This window comes from Taudactylus pleione, unplaced genomic scaffold (genome assembly GCF_031769625.1).
Source record: "Taudactylus pleione unplaced genomic scaffold, aTauple2 ptg001459l, whole genome shotgun sequence".
Lineage (NCBI taxonomy): Eukaryota > Metazoa > Chordata > Amphibia > Anura > Myobatrachidae > Taudactylus > Taudactylus pleione.
Genome location: NW_028285857.1, coordinates 109,971 through 125,000, shown reverse-complemented (window position 1 = coordinate 125,000; position 15,030 = coordinate 109,971). Strand labels below are relative to the sequence as shown.

At 45.0% G+C, this 15,030-nt stretch overlaps 1 protein-coding gene across 1 annotated transcript in view; it reads left to right on the top strand.

Moving 5' to 3' along the window:
- Window positions 1-15,030, top strand: part of LOC148442562 (uncharacterized) — a 135,648-nt gene that overhangs the window by 73,925 nt on the left and 46,693 nt on the right. The window contains exon 10 of the mRNA XM_088463799.1: window positions 1-14,836. This exon is cut by the window's left edge and continues 348 nt beyond it. Within this exon, the coding sequence (XP_088319925.1) occupies window positions 1-14,836 (14,836 nt within the window). The remainder of the gene's footprint in view (window positions 14,837-15,030) is intronic.

Below are 15,030 nucleotides of genomic sequence, written 5' to 3'. Positions count from 1 at the left end.
CTACCATAACCGCTAATACACCAAAAACCACACCAACTACCATAACCGCTAATACACCAAAAACCACACCAACTACCATAACCGCTAATACACCAAGAACCACACCAACTACCATAACCGCTAATACACCAAGAACCACACCAACTACCATAACCTCTAATACACCAAGAACCACACCAACTACCATAACCTCTAATACACCAAAAAACACACCAATTACCATAACCGCTAATACACCAAAGACCACAGCAATTACCACAACTATTACCATGCCAACTACCATTACTTCTACAACTATTACCACACAAACTAGTTCAACCACTCCTACACTAACCATCACAATCACCACACCAACTAACACAATCAAACCAACGATCTCACAAACTACCACAGGGACTACCATATCAACTACAACAATGAATGCCACACCAGCTCCTACTAACACTCCAACTACCACACCAACCATCACAACCACTTCTCCTCAAACTACCACACCAACCATCACAACCACTTCTCCTCAAACTACCACACCAACCATTACCACACCAACTACCACCACCTTATCAACTACCACAGTCACTTCCATACCATCCACAACATCCAATATCACAACGTCTACCACAACAATTACCACACCAACTTCCACAGCCACTACCACACCAACTAACACTACCTTACCTACCACTACAACCACTATCTCACCATCCACCATAACCACTTCCACACAAACCACTTCCACACCAATAACCACTACCATACCACCCACTACAAACAATATCACACCAACCACCAAAACCACAACTACCATAACCGCAACAAAACCAATTACCACTACCTCACCAACTACCAAAACTATGACCAGAGCCATTACAACACCAACCTCCACTACCATACCAAGTACCACTATATTACCAACAAACACAGCCACTTCTACACCAAATGCAACATCTACCACAACAATTACCACATCATCTTCCACAGCCATTACCACACCAACTACTTCTACCTCACCGACTGCCACAAACACTTCCACACTACCTGCCACAACCACTAATACACCATCTACCACAATCATTAAAACACCACCATCCACAACCATCACCACATTAACATCTACAACCACGACTACACCGAATAGTACATCCACACCTACACCAACAAAAAAAGACACCATTGCATCTACCACAACCTCTACCACACCAACCACCACAGCCATTACCACAACAACTATCACAACCACTATCACACCAACTACCACAGGAACGAACATGTCAACTATAACAATGAATGCCACACCAACTTCTACTAAAACACCAACTACCATATCTACTACCACACCAACCATCACAACCACTTCTCCTCCAACTACCAGAGCCACTTCCACACCAACCATAACAAACACTTCTCCTCCAACTTCCACAACAACCATCACAACCACTTCTCCTGGAAAAACCATACCAACTTCAATACCATCAATCACAACCACTTCTCCTCGAAATACCACACCCACCTCCACACCAACCATCAAAACCACTTCTCCACCAAATGCCACAACAGCTACCACTACCTTACCAATGACCACAGCCACTTCCACACCAACCATCACAACCACTTCTCCTCCAACTACCACACCAAATTCCACAACCATCACCACACCAACTAAAACTTCCTTACCAACTACCACAGCCACTTCAACACCAACCACACCAACCACTTCTACTCCAATTGCCACAACAACTTTCACAACCATTGCCACACCAACTACCACTACCTTACCATCTACCACATCCACTTCCATACCAACCATCACAACCACTTCTCCTCCAACTACCACACCAACTTCGACACTAAACATCACAACCACTTCTCCTCCAACTACAACACGAAATTCCACAAACATTACCACACTAATTACCACTACCTTACCAACTACCAAAGCCACTTCCACACCAACCATTACAACCTCTTCTCCTCCAACTACCACACCATCTTCCACACCAACCATCACAACCACTTCGCCTCCAACTACTACAACCACTGCCAAACCAACCACAACAAGCACTTCTCCTCCAACTACCACACCAACTTCCACAATCATCACCTCACAAACTGCCACTAGCTTACCAACTACCACAGCCACTTCCACAACAATGATCACAACTACTTCTCCTCCAACTACCACAGCAACTTCCACAACAACCATCACAACCACTTATCCTCCAACTACAACACCAACTTCTACAACTATTACCACAACTACCATAACCTTACCAACTACCACTGCAACTTCCACACCAACCATCACAACCACTTCTCCTCCAACTACCACACCAACGTCCACAACTATTACCACACCAAATCTCACAACCACTTCTTCTCTAACTACCACAGCCAACTCCACACAAATCACAACCACTTCTCCTCCGACTACCACACCAAAATCCACAGCCATTACCACACCAACTACCACTACCTTACCAACTACCACAGGCACTTCCACACCAACCATCACAACCACTTCGCCTCCATCTACCACACCATCTTCCACACCAACCATCCAAACCACTTCTCCTGGAAAAACCATACCAACTTCAATACCATTAATCACAACCACTTCTTCTCGAAATACCACACCCACCTCCAAACCAACCATCAAAACCACTTCTCCGCCAAATGCCACAAGAGCTACCACTACCTTACCAATGACCACAGCCACTTCCACACCTACCATCACAACCACTTTTCCTCCAACTGCCACACCAAATTCCACAACCATCACCACACCAACTAAAACTTCCTTAACAACTACTACAGCCACTTCAACACCAACCACAACAACCACTTCTACTCCAACTGCCACAACAACTTTCACAACCATTGCCACACCAACTACCACTACCTTACCATCTACCACATCCACTTCCATACCAACCATCACAACCACTTCTCCTCCAACTACCACACCAACTTCTACACTAAACATCACAACCACTTCTCCTCCAACTACAACACGAAATTCCACAGATGTTACCACACTAATTACCACTACCTTACCAACTACCAAAGCCACTTCCACACCAACCATCACAACCACTTCTCCTCCAACTACCACACCATCTTCCACACCAACCATCCCAACCACTTCACCTCCAACTACTACAACCACTTCCAAACCAACCACAACAAGCACTTCTCCTCCAACTACCACACCAACTTCAACAATCATCACCTCACAAACTATCACTACCTTTCCAACTACCACAGCCACTTCCACAACAATGATCACAACTACTTCTCCTCCAACTACCACACCAACTTCCACAACTATTACCACACCAAATCTCACAACCACTTCTTCTCCAACTACCACAGCCAACTCCACACAAATCACAACCACTTCTCCTCCAACTACCACACCAAAATCCACAACCATTACCACACCAACTACCACTACCTTACCAACTACTACAGGCCCTTCCACACCAACCATCACAACCACTTCGCCTCCAACTACCACACCAACCATCACAACCACTTCTCCTCCAACTACCACAACAACTTTCACACCAAACATCAAAACCACTTCTAATCCAAATATCACACCATCTTCCATACCAACCATCACAACCACTTTTCCTCCAACTACCACACCATCTTCCACACCAATCATCACAACCACTTCTCCTCAAACTACCACAGCACCCATCACAACCACTTCTCCTCAAACTACCACACCAAATTCCACACCAAACATTACAACCACTTCTCTTCCAACTACAACTGCAACTTCCACACCAACCATTACAACCACTTCTCCTCCAACTACCATACCAACTTCCACAACCATTACCACACCAACTACCACTACCTTACCAACTACCACAGCCACTTCCACACCAACCAAAACAACCACTTCTCATACAACAACCACAACAACTTCCACAACCATTACATTACCAACTACAACTGCCTTACCATATACCACATCAACTTCATCTCCATCTAGCACACAAACTTCAACAACCATTACCACACCAACTACCACTACCATACCATCTGCCACAGCAACTTCCACACCAACCATCACAACTTATTCTTCTCCAATTACCACACCAACCACATCTCCAAATACCACACTAACTTCCTCAAACATTACCACAACAACTACCACTACCTTACCAACTACCACAGACAATTCCACACAAACCACTAGAAACACTTCTCCAACTACCACAATCATTACGACAACAACTAGCACTACCTTACCAACTACCACATCAACTTTTATTCCAACCATCACAATCACTTCTCCTTCAACTACCACACAAACTTCCACACCAACCATCACAACAACTTATCCTCCAACTACCACACAAAGTTCCACACCAACAATCACAAACACTTCTCCTCCAACTACCAGAGCCATTTCCACACCAACCATCACAACCACTTCTCCTCCAACTACCACTCCATCTTCCACAACCATTACCACACCAACTACCACTACATTACCAAATACCACAGCCACTTACACATCAACCATAACAACCACTTCTCGAAATACCACACCCACCTCCACATCAAGCATCACAACCACTTCTACGCCAACTGCCACACCAACTTCCGCAACAGCTACCACTACCTTAGCAATGACCACAGCCACTTCCACACCAACCATCACAACCACTTTTCCTCCAACTGCCACACCAACTTCCACAACCATTACCACACCAACTACCACTACCTTACCAACTACCACATCAACTATTACAAAAACCATCACAACCACTTCTCCAACTACCACACCAACTTCCACACCAACCAATACATACACTTCTCCTAAAACTACAACACAAACTTCCACACCAACCATCACGACCACTTCTCCTCCAACTACCACAACAACTTCCACACCAACCATCACAATCACATCTCCAACTAAAACACCAACATCCACAGCAACCATTACAACCACTTCTCCTCCAATTACCACACCAACCATCACAACCACTTCTCCAACCACCACAACAACCATCACAACCACTTCTCCTCCAACTACCACACCAAGTTCTACATTTATTACCACAATAACTACCAGAACCATACCAACTACTACAGAAACTTCCACACCAACCACAACAAACACTTCTCCTCCATCTACCATACCAAATTCCACAAACATTACCACATCAAATACCACTACCTTACCAACTACAAAATCTACTTCCATAACAACCATCACAACAATTTTACCTCCAACTACCACATCCTCTTCCTCTCCAACCACAACTCCCACTTCTCAACCAACTACTACACCAACGTCCACAACCATCACCACACCGACTAAAACTTCCATACCAACTACCACAGCCACTTCAACACCAACCACAACATCCACTTTTTCTCCTACAACCACAGACACTTCCACACCAACCATCACAACCACTTCTCCTCCAACTACCACACCGACTTCCACAACCATTGACACACCAAATATCAATACCAATTATCCTCCATCTACCACAGACACCTCCACACAAAACACAACCACTTCTCCTCCAACTACCACACCAACTTCCTCAAAAATTATCACACCAACTACCACTACCTTACCAACTACCACACCAACCATTATCACACCAACTTCCACACCAACCATCACAAACACTTTACCTCCAACTACCACAACTACTTCCACACCAACCACATCAACCATTTCTTCATCTACCACACAAACTTCCACAACCATCACCACACCAACTACTACAACCTTACCAACTACCACAGCCACTTCCACACCAACCATCACAATGACTTCTCCTTCAACTACCACACCAACCATCACAACCTCTTCTCCCCCAACTACCACACCAACTTCACCACCAAACATCACAACCATTTATTTTCCAAATACCACACCAACTTCCACACCAACCATCACAACCACTTCTCCTCCAACAACAATACCAAATTCCACAACCATTGCCACACCAACTACCACTACCTTACCACCTACCACAGCCACTTCCACACCAACCACAACAACCACTTCTCCTCCAACTACAACACCAACTTCAACAACCACAACTACCTTACCAACTACCACATCAACCATCACAGCCACTTCTCCTCCAACTACCACACCAATTTCAACACCGAACATCACAACCACTTCTACTAAAACTACCATATCAACTTCCACAACCATTGCCACACCAACTATCACTACCATACCATCTACCACATCAACTTCCATACCAACCTTCACAACCACTTCTCCTTCAAGTACCACACCAACCATCACAACCTCATCTCCCCCATCCACCACAGCAACTTTCACACCAACCATCACAACCACTACTCCTGCAACTACCACACCAACTTCCACAACCATTGCCAGACCAAATATCAATACCAATTCTCCTCCATCTACCACAGACACCTCCACACAAAACACAACCACTTCTCCTCCAACTACCACACCAACTTCCACAACTTTTACCACACCAACTATCACTACCTTACCAATTACGACAGCCACTTCCAATGCAACCATCACAAACACTTTACCTCCAACTACCACAACTACTTCCACACCAACCATATCAACCATTTCTTCATCTACCACACCAACTTCCACAACCATCAACACACCAACTACTACAACCTTACCAACTACCACAGCCACTTCCACACCAACCATCAAAACCACTTCTCCTTCAACTACCACACCAACCATCACAACCTTTTCTCCCCCAACTACCACACCAACTTCAACACCAAACATCACAACCACTTCTCATCCAACTACTACAGCCACCTCCACACAAATCATAACCACTACTCCTCCATCTACCACAAAAATTTGTACAACCATTACCACAACTATCACAACCTTACCAACTACCACAGCCACCTCCACACCAACCATCAAAACCACTTATTCTGTTACTACCACAGCCACTTCCACAAAAACCATCACAACCACTTCTCTTCTTACTACCACAGCCACTTCCACACCAACCTTCACAACCACTTCTACTCCAACTACCAAACAAACCATCACAACTACTTCTCCTCCAACTAACACACAAATGTCAACACCAACCATCACAACCACTTCTCCTCCAACTACCACACCAACTTCCACAACAATTACCACACCTACTATCACAACTACTTCACCTCCAACTACCACAACAACTTCCACAACAACAATCACAGCATCTTCTTCTCCAACTACCACACCAACTTCTACATCAAACATCACAACCACTTCTCCAACTACACCAACTTCCACAACCATTGCCACACTAACTACCACTATCTTACCAACTACCAACTCCTCTTCCTCACCAACAGTCACAACCACTTATCCTTCAACTACCACACCCTTTTCTACACCAACCATCACAACCTATTCTCCCCCAACTACCACACCAACTTCAACACCGAACATCACAACCACTTCTCCTCCAACAACAATACCAACTTCCACAACCATTACCACACCAAGTACAACTGCCTTACCACCTACCACAGGCACTTTAATACTAACCACAACAACCACTTCTCCAACTACAATACCAACTTCAACAACCACAACCTTACCAACTACCACACCAACCAACACAACCACTTATCCTCCAACTACCACACCAACTTCCACACCAACCATCACAACTACTTCTCCTCCAACTACCACACCAATCATTACAACCACTTCTCCTCCAACTACCACACCAACTTCCACAACAACCATCACTACTTCTCCTCCAACTACCACAATAACTTCCACACCAACAATCACAGCATCTTCTCGTCCAACTACCACACCAACTTCTACATCAAACATCACAACCATTTCTCCTCCAACTACAACACCAACTTCCACAACCATTACCACACTAACTACCACTACCTTACTACCTACCACTCCAACTACCACACCAACTTCCACAACAACCATCACTAATTCTCCTCTAACTACCACAATAACTTCCACACCAACAATCACAGCATCTTCTCGTCCAACTACCACACCAACTTCCACACCAAACATCACAACCACTTTGCCTCAAACTACTACAGCCACATCCACACCAACCACAACAAGAACTTCTCCTCCCACTACCACACCAACTTCCACAATCATCACCTCACCAACTACCACTACCTTACGAACTACCACAACCACTTCTCCTCCAAATACCACACCAACCATCACAACTACTTCTCCTCCAACTAATAAACAAACTTCCACACAAACCATCACAACCACTTATACTCCAACTACAACACAATCTTCCACAACCATTACCACACTAACTACCACTACCATACCAACTACCAACTACACTTCTACACCAACCATCACAATTACTTCTCCTCCTATTACCACAGCCACTTCAACACCATCCATCACAACCACTTCTCTTCCAACTACCACACCCTCTTCCACAACCACTAACACACCAACTATCACAACCACTTCTCCTCCAACTACCACACCACCTCCCACAAACATTACTACACCAACTACCTCTTCCTTACCTACTACCACAGCCACTTCCACACCAATCATCACAACCACTTTGCCTCCTACTACCACAGCCACCTACACACAAATCACAACCACTTCTCCTCCAACTACCACACCAACTTCTACAACCCTTACCACCACTACCACCACCTTACCAACTTCAACAGCTTCATCTACTCCAACAATCAAAACCACTTCTCCAACTATCACACCAACCATCACAACTACTTCTCCTCCAACTAACACACTAACTTCCACACTAACCATCACAACCACTTATCCTCCAACTACCACACTAACTTCCACAACCATTATCACACCAACTACCACTACCATACCAACTAGCACAGCCACTTCCACACCAACCATCACAATCACTTTGCCTCCAACTACCGCACCAACTTCCACACAAACCATGACAATCACTACGCCTCCAACTAACACACCAATTTACACACCAACCATCTCAACCACTTTGCCTCCAACTACCACAGCCACTTCCACACCAACCACATCAACAATTGCTCCTTCAACTACCACACCAACTTCCACAACCATCACCACACCAACTACTACTACCTTACAAATTATTACAGCCACTTCCACACCAACCACTTTTCTTCCAACTACCACAGCAATTACCACACCACCAACCACTACCTTATCAACTACCACAGCCACTTCCACACCAACCAACACAAACACTTTTCCTCCAACTACCACACCAACCATCACAACCACTTCTCCTCCAATTACCACAATAATTTCCACACTAACAATCACAGCCACTTTTACTCCAACTACCACACCAACTTCTACACCAAACATCACAACCACTTCTTCTCCAACTACAATACCAACTTCCACAACCATTACCACACTAACTACCACTACCTTACCAACTACCAACTACACCTCTACACCAACCATCACAACCTCTTCGCCTCCAACTACTACAGCCTCTTCCAAACCAACCACAACAAGCAGTTCTACTTCAACTACAACACCAACTTCCACAGTCATCTCCTCACCAACTAGCACTACCTTACGAACTACAACAGCTACTTTCACACCAATGATCACAACCACTTCTCCTCCAACTACCATACCAACCATCACAGCTACTTCTCCTCCTACTAACACAGCCACTTCCACACCAACCATCACAACCACTTCTCCTACTACTACCATACCAACTTCCACAACCATTACCACAACAACTACCACTACCTTACCAAATACCACAGCCACTTCCACACCAACCATCACAAACACTTTTCTTCCAAATACCACACCATCCATCACAACCACTTCTCCTCCAACTACCACAGTAATTTCCACATTAACAATCATAGCCACTTCTCCTCCAACTACCACACCAAAAATCACAACGACTTCTCCACCAACTACCACACCAACCATCATAACTACTTCTCCTCCAACTAACACACCAACTTCTACAACCATTACCACAACTAACACAACCTTACCAAATACCACAGCCATTTCCACACCAACCATCACAACAACTTATCCTCCAACTACCACACCAACTTCTACAACCATTACCACAACTAAAACAACCTTACCAACTACCACACCCACTTCCACACCAACAATCACAACCACTTCTCCTCCAACTACCACACCAACTTCCACTACCATACCAAATACCACTACCTTAACTACCACAGCCACTTCCACACCAAACTTCATAACCACTTTGCCTCCGACTACCACACCAACTTACACACCAACCATCACAATCACTTCGCCTCCAACTACCACACCAACTTCCACAATCATCACCTCACAAACTACCTCTACCTTACCATCTACCAAAGCCACTTCCACACTAAAGATCACAACTACTTCTCCTCCAACCAACACACCAACTTCTACACAAACCATCACAACCACTTATCCTCCAACTTCCACACCAACTTCTACAACCATTTCCACAACCTTACCAACTACCACTGCAACTTCTACACCAACCATCACAACCACTTCTCCTACTACCACAGCCAATTCCAAACCCACCATCACAACCACTTCTCTTCCAACTACCACACCAATTTCCACAACCATTATCACACCAAATATCACAAACACTTCTCCTCCAACTACCACAGCCACCTCCACACAAATAACAACCACTTCTCCTCCAACTTCCACACCAACTTCTACAACCATTACCACAACCTTACCAACTGCCACAGCCACTTCCACACCAACCATCACAACTACGTCTCCTCTTACTACCACAGCCACTTCCACACCAACCATCACAGCCACTTCTCCAACTACCACACCAACTTCCACAACAATTACAACACCAACCATTACAACCACTTCTCCTCCAACTACCACACCAACTTTCCCAACCATTACCACACCAACTACCACTACCTTACCAACTACCACAGCCACTTCCACACCAACCATCACAACCACTTCTCCTCCAACTACCATACCAACTTCCACAACCATTACCACACCAACTACCACTACCTTACCAACTACCACAGCCATTTCCACACCAACCGTCACAACTACTTCGCCTCCAACTACCACAGCCACCTCCACACAAATCACAACCTCTTCTACTCCAACTACCACACCAACTTCTACAACTATTACCACACCAAGTACCACTACCTTACCAACTACCACAGCCACTTCCACACCAACCATCACAACCACTTCTCCAACTACCACACCAACTTCCACAACCACTACCACACCAAATACCACTACCTTAATTACCACAGCCACTTCCACACCAACCATCACAACCACTTCTCTTCCAACTTCCACACCAACCATCACAATCACTTCGCCTCCAACTACCACACATCTTTCCACACCAACCATCTCACCCACTTCACCTTCAACTACCAAAGCCACTTCCACACCAACCACATCAACCATTGCTCCTTCAACTACCACACCAAATTCCACAACCATCACCACACCAACTACTACTACCTTACAAAATACTACAGCCACTTCCACACCAACCACTTTTCTTCCAACTACCACAACCATTACCACACCACCTACCACTACCATATCAACTACCACAGCCACTTCCACACCAACCATCACAAACACTTTTCCTCCAACTATCACACCAACCATCACAACCACTTCTCCTCCAACTACCACAATAATTTCAACATTAACAATCACAGCCACTTCTCCTCAAACCACATCAACCATTGCTCCTTCAACTACCACACCAACTTCCACAACCATTACCACACCTAACACAACCTTACGAACTACCACATCCTCTTCCACAAAAAACACTTTTCTTCCAACTACAACAACCACTACCACACCACCTACCACTACCTTACCAACTACCACAGCCACTTCCACACCAACCATTACAACCACTTTTCATCCAACTACCACACCAAAAATCACAACCACTTCTCCTCCAACTACCACAATAATTTCCACACTAACAATCACAGCCACTTCTCCAACTACCACATCAACTTCCACAACCATTACCACTCCAACTACCACTACCTTACCAACTACCACAGCCACTTCCACACCAAAGATCACAACAACTTCTCCTCCATCTACAACACCAACCATCACAACTACTTCTCCTCCAACTACCACACCAACTTCAACACCAACCATCACAGCCACTTATCCTCCAACTACCACACCAACTTCTACAACCATTACCACAACTACCACAAACTTATCAACTACCACAGCAACTTCTACACCAACCATCACAACCACTTCTCCACCAACTACCACAGCAAATTCCACACCAACCATCACAACCACTTCGCCTCCAACTACCACACCAACTACCACAGCCACTTCCACACCAACCATCACAAACACTTTTCCTCCAACTACCACACCAACCATCACAACCACTTATCCTCCAACTACCATAATAATTTCCACATTAACAATCACAGCCACTTCCACACCAACCACATCAACCACTACTTCTCCAACTACAACACCAACTTCCACAACCATTACCACACTAACTACCACTACCTTACCAATTACCAACTCCACTTCTACACCAACCATCACAACCACTTTGCCTCCAACTACTACAGCCACTTTCACACCAACCACAACAAGCACTTCTCCTTCAACTACAACACCAACTTCAACAATCATCACCTCACCAACTAGCACTACCTTACGAACTACAACAGCTACTTTCACACCTTTAATCACAACCACTTCATCTCCAACTACCATACCAACCATCACAGCTACTTCTCCTCCTACTACCACAGCCACTTCCACACCAACCATCACAACCACTTCTCCTACTACTACCAAACCAACTTCTACAACCATTACCACAACTACCACAACCTTGCCAACAACCACAGCCACTTCCACACCAACCATCACAACCACTTCTCCTTCAACTACCATACCAACTTCCACAACCATTACCACACCAACTACCACTACCTTACCAACTACCACAGCCACTTCCACACCAACCATCACAACCACTTCTCATCCAACTACAACACCAACCTTCACAACCACTTATCCTCCAACTATCACACCAACTTCCACAAACAATACCACACCAACTACCACTACCTTACCAACTACCACAGCCACTTCAACACCAACCATCACAACCACTTCTCCTCCAACTACCACACCAACCATCACGACTACTTCTCCTCCAACTAACACATCAACTTCTACAACCATTACCACAACCTTACCAACTACCACAGCCACTTCCACACCAACCACCACAACCACTTCTCCTTCTACTATCTCAGCCACTTCCACACCAACCATCACAACCACTTCTACTCCATCTACCAAACCAACGTCTACAACCATTACCACAACTATCACAACCTTATCAACTACCACACCAACCATCACAACCACTTCTCCTCCAACTACCACACCAACTTCCACAACCATTACCACAACAAATATCACAACCAGTTCTCCTCCAGCTACCACACCAACTTCTACAACCATTACCACAACATTACCAACTAGCACTGCCACTTCCACACCAACCATCAGAATCACTACGCCTCCAACTACCACACCAATTTCCACACCAACCATCTCACCCACTTCACCTCCTCCTACCACAGCCACTTCCACACCAACCACATCAACCATTGCTTCATCAACTACAACACCAACTTCCACAACCATCACCACACCAACTTCTACTACCTTACAAATTAACACATCCTCTTCCACAAAAAACACTTTTCTTCCAACTACAACAACCATTACCGCACCACCTACCACTACCTTACCAACTACCACAGCCACTTCCACACCAACCATTACAACCACTTTTCATCCAACTACCATACCAAAAATCACAACCACTTCTCCTCCAACTACCACAATAATTTCCACACTAACAATCACAACCACTTCTCCAACTACCACACCAACCATTACAACTACTTCTCCTCCAACTAATACACCAACTTCTACAACCATTACCACAACTAATACAACCTTACCAACTGCCACAGCCATTTCAACACCAACCATCACAACAACTTATCCTCCAACTACCACACCAACTTCTACAACCATTACCACAACTAACACAACCTTACCAACTACCACATCAACTTCCACAACCATTACCACTCCAACTAGCATTACCTTACCATTTACCACAGCCACTTCCACACCAACTATCACAACTACTTCTCCTCCAACTAACACGCCAACTTCAACACCAACCATCACAACCACTTCTCCACCAACTACCACAGCAACTTCCACACCAACCATCACAACCACTTCGCCTCCAACTACCACTCCAACTTCCACAACCATTACAACAACCTTACCAACTACCACACCCACTTCCACACCAACCATAAGTACTTCTCCTCTTACTACCACAGCCACTTCCACACCAACCATCACAGCCACTTCTCCAACTACCACACCAACTACCACAACAATTACCACACCAACCATCACAACCACTCCAACTACCACACCAACTTCCACAACCATTACCACACCAACTACCACTACCTTACCAACTACCACAGCCATTTCCACACCAACCATCACAACCACTTCGCCTCCAACTACCACACCAACTTCTACAACCATTACCACAACTAACACAAGCTTACCTACTACCACAGCCACCTCCACACAAATCACAACCACTTCTACTCCAACTACCACACCAACTTCTACAACCATTACCACAACCTTACCAACAACCACAGCCACAGCCACTTCCACACCAACCATCACAACCACTTCTACTCCAACTACCACACCAACTTCTACAACCATTACCACAACTAACACAAGCTTACCAACTACCACAGCCACCTCCACACAAATCACAACCACTTCTACTCCAACTACCACACCAACTTCTACAACCATTACCACACCAACTACCACTACCTTACCAACTACCACAGCCACTTCCACACCAACCATCA